Raw genomic sequence first — 23,147 nt, forward strand, 5'->3', positions numbered from 1 at the left:
AAATGTGTCTTATAAGATCATTGCCAAGGCGCTCTCTCTCAAAATCTGCCATATGCTACCTTTAATTGTGCGGCCTGAACAAACTAGCTTCATCAAATCCAGATATATTCTTGACAACATCATTGCTATCTGGGAAGGTATGGAATGTGCTTGTAAGTTCAAGCAGCAGGCTATCTTTTTAAAGATAGATTTTGCTAAAGCCTATGATCGCATTGAATGGCCTTTCATTTTGGCTATGCTTCAGGCTTTGGGTTTTGGTCCCAATTTCCTTCAGTCCGTGGAGATGCTCTTTGGTGACACTAATGCTTGCATCACCATCAATAATTCACAATCTGAAGCTCTTGGACTTTTTCGCTCCATAAGGCAAGGTTGTCCGCTAGCTCCAGTGCTTTATGTCCTTGCTGCTGAAGGTTTTGGTTATTTACTTGCTCACTTTGTGTCTTCAGGACTGGTCTGTGGCATTTCCTTTCCTGATTCTTCCTCCCAGTTAGTCAATGGTCATTTTGCTGATGATTCTTTTCTTACTCTTCTTGAAGATGAAGAAAACATCAAAAATGCTTTAAATTGTTTGGACACTTTTTGTCAAGCCTCTGGCTCTGCCATTCAATGGCATAAAACGCTCTGTTACCGCTAGTCTTTCTTGCCAGCTCCACCTTGGCTCAGCCAGTTCCAATGGAAATGGGTTACTCATGGAGAAATCTTCCGCTTTCTTGGCATTCCCTTTGCTTTCCAGGCTTCCTGTGTGGAACTTTGGAATGCTGTGCTTACAAAGATTAGCAAAAAGCTTGATTATTGGATCACTAAGCCGCTTTCTCTTGCTGGTAAATTCCAGATTTGTTTTAAGATTCTGGCTGCCACCCATGTGTACTATTCTTCCTGTTGGGCTCCCTCCAAAGCTTCCTATCTCAAACTAGAACATTTGCTTAGAGATTTTCTTTGGGCCTCTGGTTCTGACCATCGTGGTTTTCACAGAGTTGCTTGAGATTTCTGTTGTCTCCCAAGGGAATCTGGGGGTCTTGGCCTGCTTTCCACTCGAAAGCAGGGCCTTGCCCTCTGTGCTAAATGGATTATCAGAGCTATTTCTGGAGATGAAGCCTGGAAGATACTTGTAAGGCATTGCATTTCTTCCGGCTTCCTTGTTAACAGATCGACGTGGAAGGGGATTGGTTTTCAGACCCTTCTCACTATGCGTGAACCAGTGGTCATATAGGGCTCTTTTGTTATAAAGAGCATCTGGAAAGTTGTTCAACCTTGGCTTCATTGGGCTGGTGATGAGTTTCACAATGGGCTATCCTTAAATCAATAAAACATTTGGTGGTCTCCCCTGTTTGCCATCCAGGGTACTCCTCTTGCCAAGACTCAAGGTGCCAATGCTCTGCGTTTCTTTAAACATGGCATCCGCACTACCAAAGATATTTTTTCAAGAGTCAACATGAATTTCAGGTCATGGGAGGATATGCAAGTTCAATACTGCCTTGTTCGTTCCTGCCAGACTTAAGACCTTTTGTTGTCTTCCATCCCTGTGCACTTACTTCATAAAGTGGGGATTCAGTCTATTTGTCCTTGGTGGTATGACTGGAAGTGGTATCCTGCCACTGCATTTACCAATTATAAGCCCAATATGGGGTACAGATAGCTTTTGCCCCACCTTCCAATGGTGGACACGCTTAATCAATGATGGCATTTGCAATCTTCGCTTTCTCAATGGAGAAAACGTTTCGACACCATTTGGAGTGCCATTACAAAACCTAAGATTGCCCACTTTGCTTAGTGCCTTGCCTTCCAAGGTCTTCCCTTGGGGCCTCAGCTCAAGCACATTGGGGTTCCTGATCCCAGATGCCCCTTCTATGGCCAACCTAAGTCCTTTTTGCATATTTTTTGGTTTTGCAAGCGTGCTCAGAATTATTGGCATTGGATTCATGATTTTTTCAAGCCTTTCAGGCTCGAACCTTTTTCATGGCACATGATCCTGCTAGGTGATTCCCCCAGAATTCCTCGAAAGTTCTCCCAGATTTGGCATACCTTCAGGATGCAAATTTTGTTTTCTCTATGGAAAGATAGGAATGCAGTTTTATTCACTCACAGTTTTTTGGATGTTCACATTGCAATGTACACTAAGGCATGCATTTGTAACAATGTCATTATGCAGATACAAGTGCAAGCTAATAAAGTTGCCCTGGAAGTTGCCCACTTACAGGAATTGTTAAATCATTGGGGCAATGCTCCATGCACCATTGCCAGAGTGCCTCCGAATGCCTCGGTCGATGCCTCTTTGTCTTGCGGTCGCCGTTCCCGACGCCAGTCCTTTGGCTGCCATTCACACACGTCGTACTCCTAGGGTCCCTGCCACTGCTCTCCCAACGGTGGACATGGCGGTTGGAGGCGCCACTCTGCTTCCCCACCACGTGGTGGTTCTGGCTGGTCCCCGACTCCTCCCTGTGGGTGGGCTTTTGGCTGGTCCTCGGCTCCTCCCCCTAGACGGGCGCACTCTGGCAAGTTTCCTCGGTTGGCCTTGGCAATTTCTCCTTCGCGGCCAGACAAGAAGGATGCGGAGACTGCGACTACCCCAGATCCTGCTGATGCCGCTGACGGTTGGACTGTTCCCAGTCCGCCCCAAAATCCCACTGATGCGTGGGGATTTCCTGATAAAGATGATCCTCCTCCCTTTGTTGGTATTGCCTTGGCAGGCTGATGTTGTTAAAAGTTTTTTTTGATGAATAGTTAATAGTTTCTGGCTGAGGCCATGTTGTTTTTTTTGGCTTCGGCCATGTGAACTCATTCGTGAGGTGATCTTGTATGCCCCGGCCCCTTTTTCGTGAATTGTAATCTTTGTAAATTTTATTAATTGAAAAGGACTATTCATCAAAAAAAAAAGTCTGTAGTTGTTTGTTGTCACAGGTTTGTGAAAAAGTACAATCCACAACAAAAATATGAACCACTCGACTGATCAGATTGACTATGTTTGGCACCTATCCTATTCACTGAAGCAAAGAGTCACAAATAGATGCCTGACGGACTCTTACGATCACAAGAAGGATTTAACAGTCTATTATTACCAATACCACACGACCTATCACAAAAATTCTATGGTTCCTGATTGAACCACATGGCAGAGTCTTCATTTGTATTTCTATTACAAAAGGACTAAAGACTGTAATAGTGCGAAAAGTGCCTACCTTCCTATTAACCATTTCATTTCTATCCAAGGGAGACACCATGATTTGATGCACTCAATGTCTAGTTACAGATGCTGATTCCAAAATTTCTCCTTCTACTATTAATCACAAGGAAAGAAATATGAATTTGAGAGGTTTGAATTTGGATTTATCTTATACGATTGACATTCGATGATAAGCAAATCAATATTTTAAAAAATCAAATGTTATATCCATCTTACCCAATCTTATTTTTTTCTTTTATCCGACCAAGATGAAGAAGTAATGATTTACAACTACCCTTAAACATCACACACCAAGGGAAGAATTAAGCTTGGAAAAAACAAGTCAATTTAGACTATTTAACACTTTTGGTCTGGGAATTAAGCTTAGTGTGTGATGTTCAAGTCGTTCAATGATGTACATCCAACTAATTATGTCCTTAATGGAAGAATAAGGTTATTAATTTAATTATTTTTTATTAAAAAACTATGTGGAAATAAATTTTCCATTTTATTCCGCGATGGAGAGACAGTTGTGACAGCTGCTTCCATAACTTTTTTGAAAAATTGCTTGTTATTTCCTCCTAGTCAACCCACTAGATGACCAATATTTTGACCTCCATTGACTATAAATACTAGATAAGGTTGTACACATGTATTGATCGGGGCACTCCTCCAAGGAATGGTCGATAGATTGCTTGTGCATATCTAGAGGCCTCCTTTGAAGGATTCCAAATTCTTCTCTAGGTTGGAGAGAAAAAAAACCCTTTTAATAGATTTCTCATCATAATATTATTACTAAGAATTTCTCACATAGTATATATTTAGAAATACATTCTTTGTAATAAGTAATTTAAAAAAAAATTTAATAGTACTTATTTTTATAATAATTTGTTGCAATTGTAGTCTTAGTGTGAATATTTTTTTAGATTTATGCCTTAAAATATATTTGCTTTGTAAATTATTTATTTTTATTAATATAAATACATTTTTCTATGAAAAAATAGGGTTCATTAAAAAAAATCTTGAACATGAAAATGATTTTAAATTTATATTAGTGGTAAAAGAAAAATAAAATCTTTTACAATTTTTGGGATGTATCTGTGTGTTATTCCAATTGAATAATACATAACCTGCCTATTTTCTTATATCAAATGTTAAGCATTTTTTTTTAATATCTTCCAAAATACAGTAATTTTTTAATATAAAGATCATCAAGAACAAATGTTAGAAATTTCAGAAAAACCTAGTGTATTTTTACTTTGATATTTTTGTCATAGGTACATTTTGTCTAAAAGATGGCCTCCTTATTTTCTTATTCCATAGTTGTACTTATGATTTAGCTTTGACACGTGAATGAAGTGCTCCGGCTGTCATTTTGTTGGCCTGCTACATTGGATGTACTCAACAAATCCTGGATGGGTTTATGATCCTCTAAATTGCCATATGCCCTTCCATACACAATCTTCTCAAGCATACCCTCCACCTCTCTCATTGTTGGTCTCTCCCCTGGATATTGCCTTGTGCATTGCAGTCCCACTCCAATGAAACTACGCAGACAACTGCCATGCTCAGATGAATCCAACTCTGAACCACCGGACTTTCTGGCCAAAGCTAACTGATCAATCAACAACCCTCTGTCCACCACTTCGTTCACTGCTGCAGGGAATGCTCTTTTAACCCATCTGGGTAAAGTTACATCTCCAGAAAACATGTCGTCAGTTGGCCTCCTTTTAGTTACCATTTCAAGGATCAGAACCCCGAAGCTGTAAACATCTCCCTTGCTACTCACTCGTCCTCCCATTCCATACTCTGTAACAGTTAAAATGTGATTTCATTGTTAAGAACATCGCTAATATGTGAAATTGAAAAGCTAAGAGAAATACAGCGATTCAAAACAATACTGGGTTTGTGTGTTTACCTGGAGCTAAGTAGCCCACTGTTCCCTTGAGTCTTGGCGAGCTGCTACTTTCGGAAACAGGGGACAACAATAGACGAGAAATCCCAAAATCCGCTACATGGGCAGTCATGTTTTCGTCCATTAACACATTTGAGGGCCTCAAGTCGCAGTGAAGAACAGGGGGAGAACAATCGTGGTGTAAATATGCAATCCCATGTGCCACATTAAGTGCAATGTTCACTCTCATCTTCAAACTCAACCTACCCCCTGTTTCATCCTTGTGGATGTGTTGTTCCAAGCTCCCATTTGACATATATTCCAGTGCCAGAGCCCTGAAATCTGCAGTTGAGCAAGAGTACAAGACTTTGACAAGATTGCGGTGCCTGATTTTGCTCAGTATCCTACATTCTCTTACAAAATGCTTGTATGAACTCTGAGGGTCCCGATCAAAGAGCTTTACAGCCGCCAATGTGTTGTCATACAATAGAGCTTTGTAAACTGACCCAAAGCTACCCTTACCTAACAAATTAGCATCACTGAATCCTTGGGTTGCTCTGTGAAGTTGTTCGCTTGAAATTTGTTTGAAATCTTGTTCCAACAAACTATCGATAGTTGCTTCTATTTGTATTCTTCTGTTCAAATGATAAAATGCACCCAAAATGCAACACATTGCCAAAAATGTACTAATTGAAGCAACCAAGACAATGTTTCTGTTGAACCTCAACCCATTATGATTTTTGGCAAAGCTAGCGCAGTTCGGTAAATTGAACCTGCCTGAGGCTGCACACAATTCCGGATTTCTCAGAAATGATGTTGCGCTTAGGTTTTTGAAAACTCCATGATTTGGGACCGGTCCATTCAAGTTGTTGTAGGAGAAATTCAAACTCTGAAGCATGGTGAGATTCGCAATCGAGTGTGGCACTGGCCCAAACAACTGGTTGAAAGACAAATCAATGCTTTCAAGGCTTTTAAGCTGCCCTATTGATATCGGCACTATTCCCTCCAATTTGTTTTCTGCAAGATTCAAGTACTGCAATGCCGAGCAACTGCCGATATCGCCAGGGATAGGTCCTGATAGTTTATTAGCAGAGATATCTATGGCCTGTACATGTTGCATTCTTCCCAGAGAAGGCAATTTTCCCGTTAATGAATTATATGAAAAATTGAGATAAAATACCAGTGAACGGAGGCGTGAGAGCTCAAGAGGGATATTTCCTGTGAGGTGGTTGTATGAGAGGTCAATCATTTCAAGGCGGAAACATTGGCCAATGGTATCCGGTATTCTTCCCGTGAGGTTGTTATGACTGAAATCAAGTTTTCTCAGCTGCTGCAGGCTGCCCAAATGTGAAGGAATTTCTCCAGTGACTTGATTTAGTTGGAGCCATAGATATCCCAGGTTTACCAGCGTGCTAAACTCTGGTGGAATGTTGCCATGGAATTTGTTGGAGCTCAGATCCAACAATTGTAGATTCTTCAGACGGCCTATTGCACTTGGAACTTCCCCAATAAATCTGTTATTACCGAGATTCAGAGCAAACAACCATGTGAGATTTCCAATCTCTTCAGGTATATTGCCAGTGATACAATTGCTGCCCAAGTAAAGTTTCGATAGTCTGGGAGAGAGTTTACCTATGCCCCCTGACAATGTCCCATTGAAATTGTTCTGTGATAGCTGGAGGTCTTCGAGGATAGAGCAGTTGGAGAGGATATCTAAAATACACATTGTAGCACACTGTCCGCTTGACAAGCCATTACCCCAAAGATTCATTGTTTTTATAGCACTTAGCATTCCCAATTCTTGAGGCAAGGGGCCACTTAGCAGATTATCAGAGAGGCCAAGAACACTGAGCTGAGAACAATTTCCTACAGACTTTGGAATCCTCCCACTAAATTGATTACCCGCTGCATAAATTCCTTGTAAGTTAGGAAGCTTGAGGCCAATATCTGATGGAATGGACCCTGCAAATCTGTTCACTTCTAATCCAAGCTTTCGCAGTTGTGTACAGTTTAAAAGAAAAGGGATAATATTTCCCTTGAAGTGGTTATCACCAAGCGCTATTTGCCGCAGACGAGTCAGCTTCCCCAGTTGTGGGGGTATTTCGCCGCTCAAATTGTTGTAAGTCACCGAAACAAAGTCAAGCGCGGAGCAATTTCCTAGAGATTTCGGGATGCTGCCGCTGAACTGATTGTACTGCAATTCTAGCGCTTGCAATTTGGGAAGCTTAAAGCCTATAAACTCTGGAATGGTACCTTCAAGTTTGTTGTACCCTAGCGCCAATGTCTCTAGTTCAGTACAGTTCATGAGAAAGTAAATTGGTCCTCCAATGCTGTTCTTTCTTAACCACAGTTTCTGCAGTCTGTTAAGTGAACCCAATTCGGGTTGAAGGGTGCCATAAAAGTGATTGGAAGATAAATTCAACACCTCCAGAGATGAACAGTTAGCCAGGGCCGTGGGAATGCTACCTGTAAGACTATTGTTATCAATGCGAATCTCCCTCAATCTCCATAATTTGCCAATCTCGATGGGGATGCTACCGTTGAACTTGTTGGAATGCAGAGACAGATGTTGTAATCTGGTCAGTGTTGTTAATATCTCAGATGGAATTGACCCTTCAAGCGCATTGTTGGACAATGACAGAAAACGCAATTTTGAGCAGTTAGAGAGAGACTTGGGGATGTCACCCAAAAGATGATTTCCATCTAGTATCAGTACTCTTAAATCTCTGAAACCATTGATATTAGAAGGGATGGCGCCAGTTAAGAGATTATACCCTAGATCTAATCCTCTAAGTGCACTGCAATTTGCTAAGCCTTGTGGGATAATACCGCTCAAATTATTGGAAGAGAGGTGGAGTTTCTGCAATTTGTACAAAAAACTCAGCTCTGCCGGAATGTTCCCGCTCAAAACATTGTTTTTCAATCGGAGTTCAACAAGATTTGTGCATCCGCCAAGACTTATTGGAATTGAGCCTTGTAAATTGTTTTGATACAACTTAATGTACTGCAGCTTCTCTAATTTGCCAAGCTCGTGGGGAATTTGGCCAGAGAAATGGTTATTAGACAGATCAAGAATTGTGAGAGAAGAAAGATTGCCAATGTGAGGCGGTATAGTACCAGTTAATCCCCTGTATTTGAGAACAAGACTCGCAACCAATTGATGGCGATCACAAGTTATTCCAGTCCAGTTGCAAATGTTGTTTCCATTCACCCAGTTGAACAAGGAAACCCTTGGATCCATTTTCACAGCCCTTTTAAATTCAAGCAAAACTTCTGCATCGATCCGCTTCTGGTATTGCAACTCATTGAACGAAAATGTAGCAAAGACAAATGAACTGAAGATGAGTAAAAGAGTGAACTGACCTTTACAATCCATCGGGTTCTCCAAATTGGAATTTACTTATTCCTCCTCGTAATAATCCGTGCAGAGATAAGAGATTCATTGTCCTTTTTATCGAAAGATTCATGTGGGAATTTTCAATGCAAGTTGAAAAACAGGGGCTCTGGTCTTTTGCAGTTGACATGAAGTTGTTGTCGTTACGGCTTTGGACAGTTACTGAGCGCTAATCTTCTATTGATTTTTCAAATTATGGAAATACTCTCCCACAGTAAATTCTCACTAACTGATATTCAGAAAAGTGTGAGATCCTCAGACGGCAATATTTTAGTAATTGCAAGAAAATGAGAATTGTATTCATGGCGTTTTCACGTTGCATTTTGGTAGGTCCTTCCACAAACGCATGATTAGTGCATTTTGACAATAGGTCCTTCCACAAAGGCATGATTACTGCATTTTGACAATTTCAATTCATAAACTAATGAAACATTATGCAAAATTGTTGATTTGGTTAGTCTTTGGTTTTATCCTAAACATGTGAGAAGATCTATTCTGAAATTTGATCAAAAGTACACACAATGCGAGTGCTATGTATACTTTCTAACTTTTTCTTATGGTGTCCACTTTTTTGCACTCCATCCTGGTGCATATGTCCCATTATTATATCCAAATTCTCTATTATATGGTTAAAACATAGCTTCCTATTATTTCATGTGTACACTTCATTTTGTAACTTAATATCCATAAAGTTATTCCTAGAAACCCATTTTTGAAGTCTATCTAAGGTTGATGTTCCTTCTAAATAAACCCACACTTTTGTGAAAGATGAAGAATTGCATTAAGGTCTACTCCGATTATAATATTGTAATTATTATTGTCTTGAAATAAACTACCCAATTGATTCCACCTCTCCTACTTTTTAATGGTCAAAACTAGCCCATAAACATTAATTACAATAAATTTGAGATCCCTTGACAAATTTTGAACTAAACTCATTTTCCAATTATAGTCTTCTACCAAATACTCATATAATACTTTTCTTGAGTCACAAAGCACAAGAAGACGACTTAAGCTCCCTAGAGATTCCACTAACCATGTTTCCCAAGAACCTATATGTTTTGAGATATTATCCATTTCTTATTTGTTTAATTTTATTATTAACACTAAAATGATCTCAAATTTGGAATTAAAAATACAATGGTTTAGTAAATGCTTCTTGTTAGGGGAATTAAGTCCCCTAATATTCCATGATAGGATAATCATAACTTTGTGAAAATCCCCCCCCCCCCCCCCCCCCGCCCTTCTCATGGGATAACTTTGAAGTAATTTCAACTTATTATGTAGATTCCCCATCCATTTTTCTTAGCTCCACAACAAATTTCCTACCCCTTTTAATTTTTAGAAGATTTGCCACAATTAGGTTTTATCTCAGTAGATAATACTTGCCCAAAATCCAAACAAATTGTGAATCAGATCTTGCTTTACTTTATGAAGTTGAACCTCTTCCAATCCAACATTATCTAATATCCCAAATAGATCATATACTACCACTGACTCTAAGGAAATAATCATATACGTCTTTGCCCATATAAGCTCCCCATTTATTTCTAATGGTTTTATTGCTATAGGGAGTACAAAAGTATCCTTCCTATATTATCTTAAAATGGATGCACTCTATGTTAGGACATTGTTTATCTCCCCTTTACAAAATGGTTTGGACCTGACCTAAATGCCTCGATTAGATTAAAGGATGTGTGTATATGCTTTTACACATTTTTCTACCATGATTCTACACTCTCCCACTCTTCTGTTCACTTTCCCCAAAACCCAAAAAGATTTCCCGAGGTCTTGTTCCTAAGGGTCAAGGATGAGGTTGGCCTTTTCCCAAGATAGGGAAGAGGTCGACCCTGTCTTGGTGAACAAAGTTGACTTTAGCTCTGTCCTTGAGGAGACAAATATCTTGGATCCCAAATCAAGGGTCAACCCTCTTGTGTGTACACTCAAGCTTTGGTATATAAGGAGGTCTTCCCTATTCATTTTGAGGCATCTAAGGTCTAAGAACTAACACCTATCATCTATGAGCATGCAATCATTTGAAGCAATCAAGCATTCAAGTCATCTTCAAGAGCATTCAAGGAGATCCTTTTGCAACCCATTGGAGAGGAGATCCCTTGAATTTAAGGAGCTTCAAAGGAGTTCATTTGGGGGATCCATCATTAATTTTCCATCTTCATGACATGACCTTTCAAGGTCTAGCTTCCTCCATTGGTGATAGTGGAGCTTATCATCAACAGAGGGTTTCAAGAGTCATCCTTGTTCTACATTCGATTTGATTCAAGATCACATTCACATCCTCTTGACCTAATAAACTTGGTAAAGTGAGATCATTGTATTTGATTGAGAAATGCTACTATTGTAAGGTGAATTTGATTTAATTTTAATTTCGAGGTTAATTCCTAATTGGGGTTTGGGGTTTGACCGAGGAAAACCTCCCACCAATAAAAAAAAATCCTTTTAACTTGCAGGTTACAAGTTTCAGAAAGTGAAACAGAGTACAAATCAGGATACCCTTCTTCAGTGAATATCAGAGATCAAAAATTAGATTTGGAATTGGGAATAAAAGGACTAGGATATATTTCTTCCCTATTGCCGAGTTAGGATGCATTTCTTCCACATCCCAAAAATTCATCTCTGTCTTAGAGCCAAATAAGTTTTGGGTTTTGTAGATCTCTTAGATTCATATCCAGAAGTCTATTCACTATTAGAAACAATACAAAAGACAAAAATCTAAATCCAATTTTCCATTCAGCTTTTAAGCTTAGTATTTTATTTGCTTTATTCATTTCATTAAATTTACTTTCCAGGTTTATGGTCTTTAATTGCAAATGATAACTTTTTTCTACTTTCTTGCTTGTATTTTCTACAATTAGGGTTTTAAGGTTCTTCTATTCTTTCTCTAATTCTATAACTATTAGATCTTTATTTGCATTAGTGCTCCTTTGTCATTTGGATTGCATTAATCTACTTGGATCTAATAATCTTAGAGTTGGAATTGAAAGAATATATCTCCTTAATTCCCCTTTGAGGTATAAGGTCCCAACTCCCCATACAAAATGAGAAGTAATTAAGAGCTTCTTCTATGTTGCTTCATATTTCACCTTATACGCTTCTTTATTCCAAAACACTTTGAATCCCCACCTCCTCATTCTCAAGCATCAATATGATTATTTTCTTTCCTTTCTCAAAGAGAAATGACTAGGGACATGGTAAACCTACTATAAGACAAAGACTAATATCTCTTACTAATGTGTTTCTCTTTCAATCTCCTAGATCTTCTATGGACAAGACTTGGACTTAGAGAAAATATGAAACCATCATCTTTTTCATACTCTTGGATCTATTTAATCTTACTAATTCTACCTACAGATCTTCCCCTTCTATGTGCTTAGGAGTAATTGCTTAATTCCTAACCAAATTCCTCTCTGAAGACTCTAGAGTAATCCCCTACTTCTCTCTAATTACTTGTATTGCTATTCCTTTAAAGGATCATTTTGTGTCTTTTCAATACATCTTTCAACAAAATTATCAAATTATAACTCAATCACCTTTCTCCTTTTCAATAACATGTTGTACATTCGAATCCCCCAGTTGTAGTATTTTCCCTTGATTCCCTTCTTCAAATTGAGATAACTAACTATATTTTCACTTTCCCGTGTCATTATACTTTCAACAGAGTTATCTTCCTAATCATATATTTCTCCTACCCTCTACACTTCTAAGGCCCATTTTCATTATAGCCCTTTCTTAAAACCATTCCTTTTATTAATAAGCTATTATTTCTAATATATAAATATAGTTGAGCTATGACTTTCTATTTTAGAAATAGGAGACAGTTCCATAATGAACTTACAAAGGGGTGCATTATGTTGTGAATCATATAACACATTTGCATCAAACCTTCTCCCTAGAAACTTTAAATTTTTTCATTATATGAACATTTCCTTCCAAAACACTTTTAGTAAAACTATAATTATATTGGCACTTTTAGTTCAAATTTCTTATGAGAAAAACAAATTAAAAATAGACTCAATGTTGAATGTAAAGACAATAAAGATAATATTCAATTCATTCAACAATTTCCTTGTAACAAAATGATATTAGACCAGTGAAACATAAAATGAATTTACATTTTAACCATACCTCATAAGTGTAGGGTGTAGAGAGCATATTTTAATTTATTTTTTAAAAGCACATAGAATCTTTAAAAACTATGCTATCTTTTTCTATGATAAATGAAAGAATAAATTAATTTAAGTCTAAGTTGCCAATTGATTGAGCTACCATAGTTTAAGGACAAGAAACCTCATTGAAAATTAGTCCATGTCAAAAATTGTAGAAGTAATATATTTAACTTTGAAGCATAATAGCTTAATATGAATGATTATTGGGTAGCTAGTTCACCTAGATAGCCCTTAGATGCACTTATTCTACCATGTTTTTTTATACCATGCTTGCAATCAATAATTTATTTACAGATTTTTTTATATAAAATAATCTCTAATAAAATTAAATAGTAATAAAGAAAAGAAAATATACTTATGGTTGTAACAAGTTTGGTTTTAAGTTTATAAAATATTGTATAACACCGTTTAATTTACAATATCTTGATCTTGTTGTAAGGCAATACTATTGCATTCTCTTCTATCCATTATTGTACTTGCCGTAGGCAATGTACTATTGCATTCAGTTTTGTTGAATTAATCAATAGTTGTTCACTCTGTAACCAATTAGATGTTTGTATTTTTTTGGGGTTTGATTATTACTAAAGTTTTAATAAATATTTCTTAATTTAAAATTTGATATAATTGATTTAATTCTCTTTTGATTGGTTCAATCAATTTCCTCTTATAAGACCCCTTTTTTCGGACAAGTGCTCCATGCTCAAAATTTTCAGCAAGGTCTTAGGATTTGTTAAATTAAATTATTTCTCCTAACATCTCTAAATTAATTTTATTATGAAGCTATACCTTGCAAAATATTTGATCAATAATAATTCTTTTGGATTAGTCACAGGAAAAATGAATCTTTATTCCAATTTTGAGAGGTGTGAAAAATGGAACGATTTTTACAAAAGGATTTTCTACAAGGTTTTAGGATTTGTTAAATTTTATTTCTCCTAACATCTCTAAATTAATTTTATTTCAATATTCGTATGAAGCTATACCTTGCAAAATATTTGATCAATAATAATTCTTTTGATTAGTCACAGGAAAAATGAATCTTTATAGTTAAGGAAGTGCACAATATTCTATTTGTTTTCAGCTTATTAGAGAAAATAATTGTAGCAACATTGTTTATGTTTCTATTCATAATATTACATCAATTGATCTTTCAATTCAAGGGTGAAATGAAGATTTAAGGAAGATGATTTTAATGCAAAAGTTTATAATAGATACTTACATTATTTGTAAATGGAATACATGAGTTATTTTCCTTGGCAATGTTTTGTAAATAAGTATCATTCCTTTAGTTTACCTAAAGAAAATTATGAAAATGTTGTAGTTTTGGGCTTTAACAACAACATTTATGTTAATCATGTTCACTTTGATGGTACCATTGGTATTCATTCCAATTTTGAGAGGTCTGAAAAATGGAACGATTTTTACAAAAGGATTTTCTACAGCAAATCAGCAGTGAAAATATTTTTTGTTACTGGATACACATGAGATGGAATGCATTTGTGAAGGGTACTCTTCTTGTTTGCTTTTATAGTGACAAGAAAGCATGGAAGTTGATTCCTCTTTAAAATATGAGTGATAAGATTTCATCATATGATTCCAGATATATGTGTTTGTGTTCAAGTAAGAAGTATGACTGTGATGAAGACATTTAAATATTTGATAAATTTATTAAAATGTAGTAACTAAGCTCATTCAACATTACTTCCTATTTGACATCGGAGTAGCCTTTTTTCCCCAACAATTTGCAAGTGAAGCCATTCAAACCTTGGCTCACCTAGGATCAAATTGGTACACATGAAAGCCTTAGTAGCCGCACTTTGAAGATTGTCAAGGACAATGGAAACCTTGGCCCTGTCTCTAGATAAATCCTCCTAATTCTCTATTGTCTTATTCGCACAGATGTCTAACTAGTTGCAAAATCTTGTGCACACTAACATAATTCCAGGCTTGAGCTTAACATTATGGTTTTCCTCGAGACCTCTCACAATATTCAACAATCTCCATGTAGTATCGTTCAATATTTTGGCTGAATCATACGCTTGCTGGGCCAAACGTCCTTCTATTATAACGATTGCAACTCCTCCACCTGTAAACACATTATTCATTACCAAAACCGGCGCTACTACAACTTTCAATGCTGCATATTTCATCGATACTTCACAAACAAATCACAACGTATGATGCATGTACAATATATAGCTAGCTTCTTTTGTTATGTTTTCCTAGCACAAAAATTAGTAAATAGGATAAATTTTAGTATTTATATGGCAATAGGCATTACGTATTTATTATTTAAAAAATTTTTGTTACAGGTTTTATTTTTCCACATTTTCTAGGGTTCATGTTATAGTTAGCGTGTTCATGTTATAGTTTTCTTTTCTATAACTGATTGATTTTATTTATTAGGATAAGGTTATAGTTATTATGTTTTGGTATAGTCTTTATATTAAATAATTTTTAATTACTATAAAGACTAAATCGACAAGTACACGCCACTACGTGGCACTTGTTCAATTAGTTTCCACCAATAATACACCTTTATTTTTTTAATTTTAGAAATAGTCATAATTTTTGTAATGTTTTAATTTTAAATTTTAAATGTTTTCAATAAATACACTATTTATTTCAAATGTCATTGGTTAAAATGAATTTGTGTTATAGGACCCATTTTTTCGGGGCAAAAGATTTGTTAAATGTAATTTAGTGCTAATAATAATAATTTTTTGTCATATATATGAGATTTAATTTTATAAAAATCATAATTAAAGCCATATGTTCAAAATATCCATAGTAAGCATAAATATTTAATTTTCATTAAGTATACTAGTAATGTTAGTCAAAAATTAGAGAATTATGTATACGTATATCATTACTACTATTCAATGAATTACTATTTTACTAATGGTAACTATTATTTCATTCACAAATCAAATCAAACAAAAACAATCAATTAATTCTATATTATTAATTTTTATTAAATTTTTAATCATATAAATTATTAAAATTAATTTATGGTTTATTTTAGAATTAAAATTATTTTACAATTAATTCCTAAACTATTACAATAAGTACATGCCACTATGTGGCACTTGTTGTACCTTTCTTTTACACAATCTTAATTTAAAAAAAAATAAAGAGTGATTTAAAATTTTCATATAAGATTTTGACAAAGTCACTTACAATTTTTAACAAGTACATTGTCTCCCTTTTATCTCTATTGTTACTCCATCAACTATTACTTAGATGAATTATCAATCACAATAAAAAATCACACCCATTTAAAATTTAGTTCCTCAAAAAAAAAAAATTAACTTCCTCTATAATTATTTTTGTTTGACTATATGCTTTTTACTCTTTCCTTTTTAATTTATAGAGTTTCTTAATCTGATGAGTTTCTTATATTGTAGATTTTCTTAATCTGATGTATAAGGAACTCATCTTTTTATCAATTTATATCATTTTTACATTATCTTATACAACAACATATGTTTCTTGGGATCCTTCATCCTGCATATGCTGTTATTTTTTATTTTTATTCCATCTTTATTTATTCTTGTATCAGTTTCCACTCTGCATTTTAACTATTTTCTTGTGAAGAAATGGTCACATTCACTTATGTTGTGTGGGTTTATAAATCCCTATTTACACCCTATCTTTAAATGTCTGATAAACATTTTCTTTTATTAAAGAGTGTTTGTTGAAAAATTAAATAATTAGAAAAAAATATGTGTTTACTTCGATAAACATTTTCTTTTATTAAAGAATGTTTGTTGAAAAATTAAATAATTAGAAAAAAATATGTGTTTACTTCAATAGATTATTGATCTATTGATAAAATTGAATTACTCAAAATGAACCAACCAAAAATCAAATTTAGTTGAGTGCATGACTTTGATACTATAAAAATGAATTCCAAATGTGCCTCATACAAAAATAAGGTACATTTTAACTGTGAATGCTTTTGTAAAAGAACGTCCGCTGATTCTTTCTAGGAATCTAGTGCGTACTCAACCGGTTTAGCTTTCTTTAATCAGTGAATGAAGTATTGCTATTGCTGCCATTTTGCTGGCCTGCTACATTGGATGCACCCAACAGATCCTGGATGGGTTTATGATTTTCTAAATTTCCATATGCCTTGCCAAACACAATCTTCTCAAAGCATGCCCTCCACCTCCCTCATTGTCGGTCTATCACCTGGATGTTGCCTCGTGCACTGCAATCCCACTCCAACGAAACTACGCAGACAACTGATATGCTGACTGGATTCCATTTCCACCTCAGGTGTAACATTAGTATTGCTGGACTCGCCCTCAGCTAACTGATCAACCAACAACTCTCTATCCACCACTTCCTCCACTGCTGCAGGGAATGCTCTTCTCACCCAGGTTGGCAAAGTTACATCTCCACTAAACATATCGTCAGTGGGTCTCTTTTTAGTCACCATTTCAACGATCAGAATCCCGAAGCTGTAAACATCTCCCTTGCTACTCACTTCTCCTCCCATTCCATACTCTGTTGACATTTATAATGCGATTTCATTGTTGAAAACATCAGTAATATAATGAAATTAAAAAGCAAAGACAAACCCAGATATTGAAAACAATGTTGGGTTTGTGTGTTTACCTGGAGCAAAGTAGCCTACTGTACCCTTCAGTCTGGAGGTGCTGCTACTTGCAAAAGCAGGGGATGTCAATAGACGAGAAATTCCAAAATTAGTTACATGGGCTGTCATAGTTTCATCCATTAAAATATTTGAAGGCTTCAAGTCGCAATGAATAACAGGGGGAGAGCAATCATGGTGTAAATATGACATCCCATGTGCCACATCAAATCCAATCTTCACTCTCATCTTCAAACTGAAGCTACACCCTATTTCCTCCCTGTACAATTGTTGTTCCAGACTCCCATTTGACATATACTCCAGTACCAAAAGCCCTGAAATCTGGAGTTGAGCAAGAGGACAAGACTTTGAAAAGATTGCGGTGCCTGATTTTGCTCAATATTCTGCATTCTCGGATGAAATTCTTGTATGAATTTTGAGGGTCCTGATCAAAGACCTTTACAGTTGCCAATGTGTTATCATACAAGAGTGCTTTGTAAACTGACCCGAAACTACCCTCGCCTAACAAATTGGCAGCACTAAATCCTTGAGTTGCTTTGTGAAGCCCTTGGCTCGAGATTTGCATGAAATCTTGTCCCAACAAATTATCCATAGCTAGTGCTATTATAAATCTTCTGTAGAAAAAGTAAAATGCACCCAAAATGCAACACAGCCAAAAGTGTACCAATTGAAGTAACCAAGACGATGTTTTTGTTGAACCCGTTATGGTTGTTAGCAAAGATAGTGCAATTTGGTAAATGCAACCAGCCGGAGGCTGCACATAATTCCGAATTTCTCAAAAATGATGTTGCATTCAAATTTCTGAAAGCTCCTTCATTTGGGACGGATCCATTCAAGTTGTTGTAGGAGATGTTTAAATGGTGGAGCATGGAGAGATTTGCAATAGAGCCTGGCACTGGCCCAGACAACTCGTTGAAAGACAAATCAATAAATTCAAGGCTCTTAAGCTTTCCCATTGACACTGGTACTATTCTGCCCAGTTTGTTATTGGCGAGATTTAGATATTGCAATTCCACGCAACTACCAATATCGCCAGGAATGGGTCCTGAGAGATTATTAGTAGAGAAATCTAGGGCTCGAACATGTTGCATTCCTCCTAGTGAAGGCAATCTTCCTGCTAATGAATTATATGAATAGTTAAGATAAAATACAAGTGAATGGAGGCTGGAGAGCTCCACAGGGATATTTCCTGTGAGGTGATTGTATGAGGGGTCAATCATTTCAAGCCTAAAACATTGGCCAATGGTATCCGGTATCCTTCTCGTAATCTTGTTATGACTAAAGTCAAGTCGCCTTAGCTGTTTCAGACTGGCCAAATATGAAGGAATTTCTCCAGATATATAATTTGGCCCAAGATATAGATACCCCAGGTTTAGAGCATGCTAAACTCTGGTGGAATACTGCCTTGGAAATTGTTGGAGCCCAAGCTCAATAATTGTAAATTGGTCAGACGGCCTAATGCACTCGGAACTTCCCCAAAAAAAACTATTATTACGAAGATGAAGACTGAACAGCTCTGTAAGGTTTCCAATCTCTTATGGTAGATTTCCAATGATATTATTGTTACTCAAGAGAAGGATTGATAGCTTGGGAGAGAGTTTGCCTATGCCCTTGATAACGTCCCATTGAAATAGTTCCATGATAGATCAAGCTCTTCTAGGATGGAGCAATTGGAGAGGACATCTAATATACATATTGTAGTACAATGTGTGAAAAATCAACTATTGCAATCACTAATTATTAATCGCTGATTATTAATTTTCTATCGTAAACGATTATTAAACTGTTGAAAACAAATTCTTAACTAATATCGAAAAATAACACGACTGCAACTTCACTTATAAAATACAAAAAGAAATGCGCAACACAATAAACACAATATTTTCAGACAAATTGTCCTTAGAAAAACTCCTAAGGGAAAACCAGTTCTACAAATGAGGAATTATATTAAACTTCAGCAAACCAAGAGATACAAAATTCCTTACCTCTCACTGGCAGAACTCTGACAACCTCCTAATTTCTCCCGCTGATATTCTCCACTGCTATTCCCATGCTAACACTGCGCCCTTGCCAACACTGCAAGACTGTTTGCTAGCACTACAAACTTACAAACTCATTTGCTAGTACTGCAAATGTTTCTCCAAACTTTTTGTTCTCCACATGCCCCTTTGACCTCCGCTTATACTACTCCTGTTGGTAAACCAACGATCGAGATTGATTCTCAATCGACGGTCGAGATTAAAACAACTTAACAACCCTAACCAAGTCGGTCTGTAGTTGTTTCCAAAAGTAGTCAATTAATTAACAAATATTTGTCTCTAATCTAACCAATTAGTTAGCAAAACAATTACTTGCTAAATAATAGCATATGGACGAACAACTGTCCAAAGCTAACTAAACTAACACAATGTCCACTTGACAAGTTATTACCCCCAACAGACAATACTTTCAGAGCAGTTAGCATTCCCAAATCTTGAGGCACGGGGCCAGCCAACAGATTACCTCCGAGATCAAGAATCCCGAGCTGAGAACAATTTCCCACAGACTCTAGGATCCACCCACTGAATTGATTACCTCCTGCCAAAAGTTTATGCAAGTTTGGAAGCTTGAGGCCAATATCTGAGGGAATGGAACCCTCAAACCTGTTCATTTCTATTGCAAGTATTTGCAGTTGCGTACTGTTTACAAGAAAAGGAAAGACATTTCCTTTCAAGTGGTTACTGCCAAGAGCAACTCCTCGTAGACGTGTCAGCATCCCTAACTCTGGGGGTATTTTCCAGCTCAAATTGTTGAAAGAAACTGTAAAATACTGAAGTCTGGAACAATTTCCTAGAGATTTTGGGATACTACTGCTGAGCTGGTTCCCCGTCAATTGTATCTGTTGTAATTTGGGTAGCTTAAAGCCTATAAACTCTGGAATTGTCCCTTCAAGCTTGTTGTACACTAGCACCAATTTCTCCAGTTCAGTACAGTTCATGAGATAATAAATTGACCCTCCAAAGCTATTATAGGCTAAACACGGTTGCTGCAGTCGGCTAAGTGAACCCAATTCTGCCGGAATGACGCCATAGAAATGGTTGTCGGATAATTGCAAAACTTCCAGAAATGAACAGTTCACCAGGGCCGTGGGAATGCTACCTGTAAGGCTATTATTATGAAGCCAAATATCCCTCAATCTCCATAATTTGCCAATCTCTTGCTGATGCTACCGTTGAGTTTGTTGGAGCTCAGACGCAGAGATTGCAATCTGGTCAGTGCTGTTAATATCTCAGATGGAATTGGTCCTTGGAGCGCATTGTCAGTTAACGACAGAAAATGCAATTTTGAGCAGTTGCTCAGAGACTTGGGAATTTCCCCCAAAAGCTTATTACCATCTAGTTTCAATACTCTTAAATCTCTAGATGCATTGATATTAGAAGGGATGGCACCAGTTAAAAGATTATACCTAAGATCTAATCCTTTAAGGGCAGTGCAATTTGCCAAGTTTTGAGGGATAATACCGCTCAAATTATTGGAAAAGAGGTTAAGTTTTCGCAATTTGTGCAAAGAACTCAGCTCTGTCGGAATTTTCCTGCTCAAACTATTGTTCTTCAGCCAGAGTTCTAAAAGATCCCTGCATTTACCCAGACTAACAGGAATTGAACCTTGCAAGCTATTTTCGTACAACTTAATGTACTGCAGCTTCTCTAATTTGCCAAGCTCGTGGGGAATTTGGCCAGAGAAATGGTTGTTGGAGAGGTCAAGAATTGTAAGAAAGGACATATTGCCAATGTGAGGCGGTATAGTACCAAAAAAACTCCCCTGTATTTGAGGACCAGACTCACAACCAATTGATTTCGATCATCGCAGGTTATTCCAATTCAGTTGCAAATGTTATTTCCATTTACCAGTTGGAGAGGGAAACCTTTGGATCCATTTTTACAGACATTTTCAATTCAAGCAAAGCTTCTGCGTCAACTTGCCTCTGGTATTGCATCTCATTGGACGAAAATGCAACAAAGAAAAAAACAGTGAAGATAAGTAATTGAATGAACTGACCTTTACAATCCGCTGGCCATTCCAAATTATCCATATCCGGGAGTGGAATTAAAAAGCTGCTGCAACTGGAATTGCTTGATTTATCCCTTGTCGGAAATCCGTGAATATATTTAAGAGATTCATTGCCCCATTTCTCCAAAGTTAAATATAAAAGAATACATAATGCCAACAGATCCTTATTTTAATTTTATAATCACAACATTTAAAGAGGCATACATGGTCGGCTATGTCTAATTATAACATTTAGAAAGGCATACATGGCCGGCTATGTCTAATTATAAAGATGCTTCTTATTAGAAAATATATAATATATAAAAGTATGTAGCATATTTGTATTTTTAGATTGATAATAATATTTCAAGACTTCAGTGGATAGTGAAAGATTACAAAATATTTGAAGGTTTCAATTATCTATATTTAAATGAGGTTAGTTGAAATTGAGTTTATGTGAAATTATTTTATTTATATTTGGTTATAAAATAATGATTGTTTATATTTATTGTTTATTTAAAAATAATTTAAACTATTTTTATTGTTAATAAGCTTTTTGTCTATTGTGAAGTTGAATGATTCTAAAATGACTCTTTTTTAGCTACTTCCTCTTGAATGTTGTTTTGCATTTACATTGCTCTTACATAAGAGTGTTTGAATGACATTAAACTTCAATGTTTTTCATATTAATGTGTTTCTCTTATAATTGATCTAATGATGTTAGATTCCTAGTCCTACCCTAACATTGAGGTGTATAAGAGAATTAGTTCCATTACAGTCACACACCCTTTGTACTTCAAATCTACTTTACAAAGATTGAAGTGCATAATTGATTTGCTTCTAAATTTAAAAATACTTTCTTGTCGAAATCAAGTAACGTAGATTGAGATTCAAATGAGCAATCTCATTTGTTAGCGGAAGGGATATGGATTGAACGACAAGATCCACTTATTTCTCTTCCAATCTATTGATTTCAATGTATTGTGGAGGTAAAAAATTAGAACAATTAAAACAGGCTTATATATAGTTATATTTATAATATGTCAAGAGTCATTCTTCTTGAGGCACATATTTTAATTCAAATCATATGGTCTTTTTTTGTAGGTTAGGATTTAAATAAAATAGGTGCCTCGAGAAGGATGATTCTCAACATATATATATATATATATATATATATATATATATATATATATATATATATATATATATATATATATATATATATATATATATATATATATATATATATATATATAAGCCTAGTAGTAGTATAGTTGTATAAAGTTGCTATAAAATTATTCTTCAACATTTTATATTTTAATTCTATATACAGTGTTTTATTTGGATAACTTTAATTTGTTTTTATTTTAAGGATTTTGTTACGTAAAATGTTAGGGTTAGGGTTAGGTTTAGGGTTAGAGTTTGGGTTAGCATTATGATTAAAATTAGGATTATGGATGGGGATAGGATTAGGGTTAGGGTTAGGGTTAGAGTTAGAATTAGAGATAAAATTAGAGTTTGATTAGGGCTAGGGCTACGGTTAGAGTTAGAGTTAGGATTAGGGTTAGAATTGGGGATAGAGTCAGGGATAGAATTAGGGTTACAATTAGGGTTATGGTTAGAATTAGGTTAGGGTTAGAATTAGAGTTAGAGTTAGGGTTTGAGTTCAAGTTAGAAAAGGGTTAGGGTTAGAGTTAGGGTTAGAATCAAAGCTAGCATTAGAGTTAGAATTAAAGCTAGGGTTAGAGTTAGAGTCAGAGTTAGGGTGAGAGTTAAGGTTAGAATTAGGGTTAGGATTAGAGTTAGGGTTAGGGTTAGGATTATATTTAGAGTTAGAGTTAGGGTTAGGGTTAGGATTAGAATTA

The 23,147-nt window shown here is 35.9% G+C and overlaps 1 protein-coding gene and 1 pseudogene across 2 annotated transcripts; both read right to left on the minus strand.

The window, feature by feature from the left end:
• Nucleotides 1-4,496: 4,496 nt before the first annotated feature.
• Nucleotides 4,497-14,782, minus strand: LOC149565711 (uncharacterized). Its single transcript, XM_089816372.1, has 3 exons — nt 14,568-14,782; nt 5,079-8,389; nt 4,497-4,969 (listed from the first exon to the last, which is right to left on the minus strand). The coding sequence occupies exons 1-3, from the start codon at nt 14,780-14,782 to the stop codon at nt 4,497-4,499; spliced, it is 3,999 nt and encodes a 1,332-aa protein (XP_089672498.1).
• A 1,722-nt stretch (nt 14,783-16,504) lies between these two features.
• On the minus strand, nt 16,505-21,325 carry LOC149565712 (uncharacterized; annotated as a pseudogene). The gene is made up of 5 exons (XR_016361385.1): nt 21,158-21,325; nt 20,512-21,054; nt 19,663-20,458; nt 17,256-18,960; nt 16,505-17,144 (listed from the first exon to the last, which is right to left on the minus strand). The product of XR_016361385.1 is annotated as an uncharacterized LOC149565712 (transcript).
• Nucleotides 21,326-23,147: the final 1,822 nt, after the last annotated feature.

This window comes from Cupressus sempervirens, chromosome 3 (assembly GCF_028749045.1).
Source record: "Cupressus sempervirens isolate cs-2001-9-10 chromosome 3, ASM2874904v1, whole genome shotgun sequence".
Classification (NCBI taxonomy): Eukaryota; Viridiplantae; Streptophyta; class Pinopsida; order Cupressales; family Cupressaceae; genus Cupressus; species Cupressus sempervirens.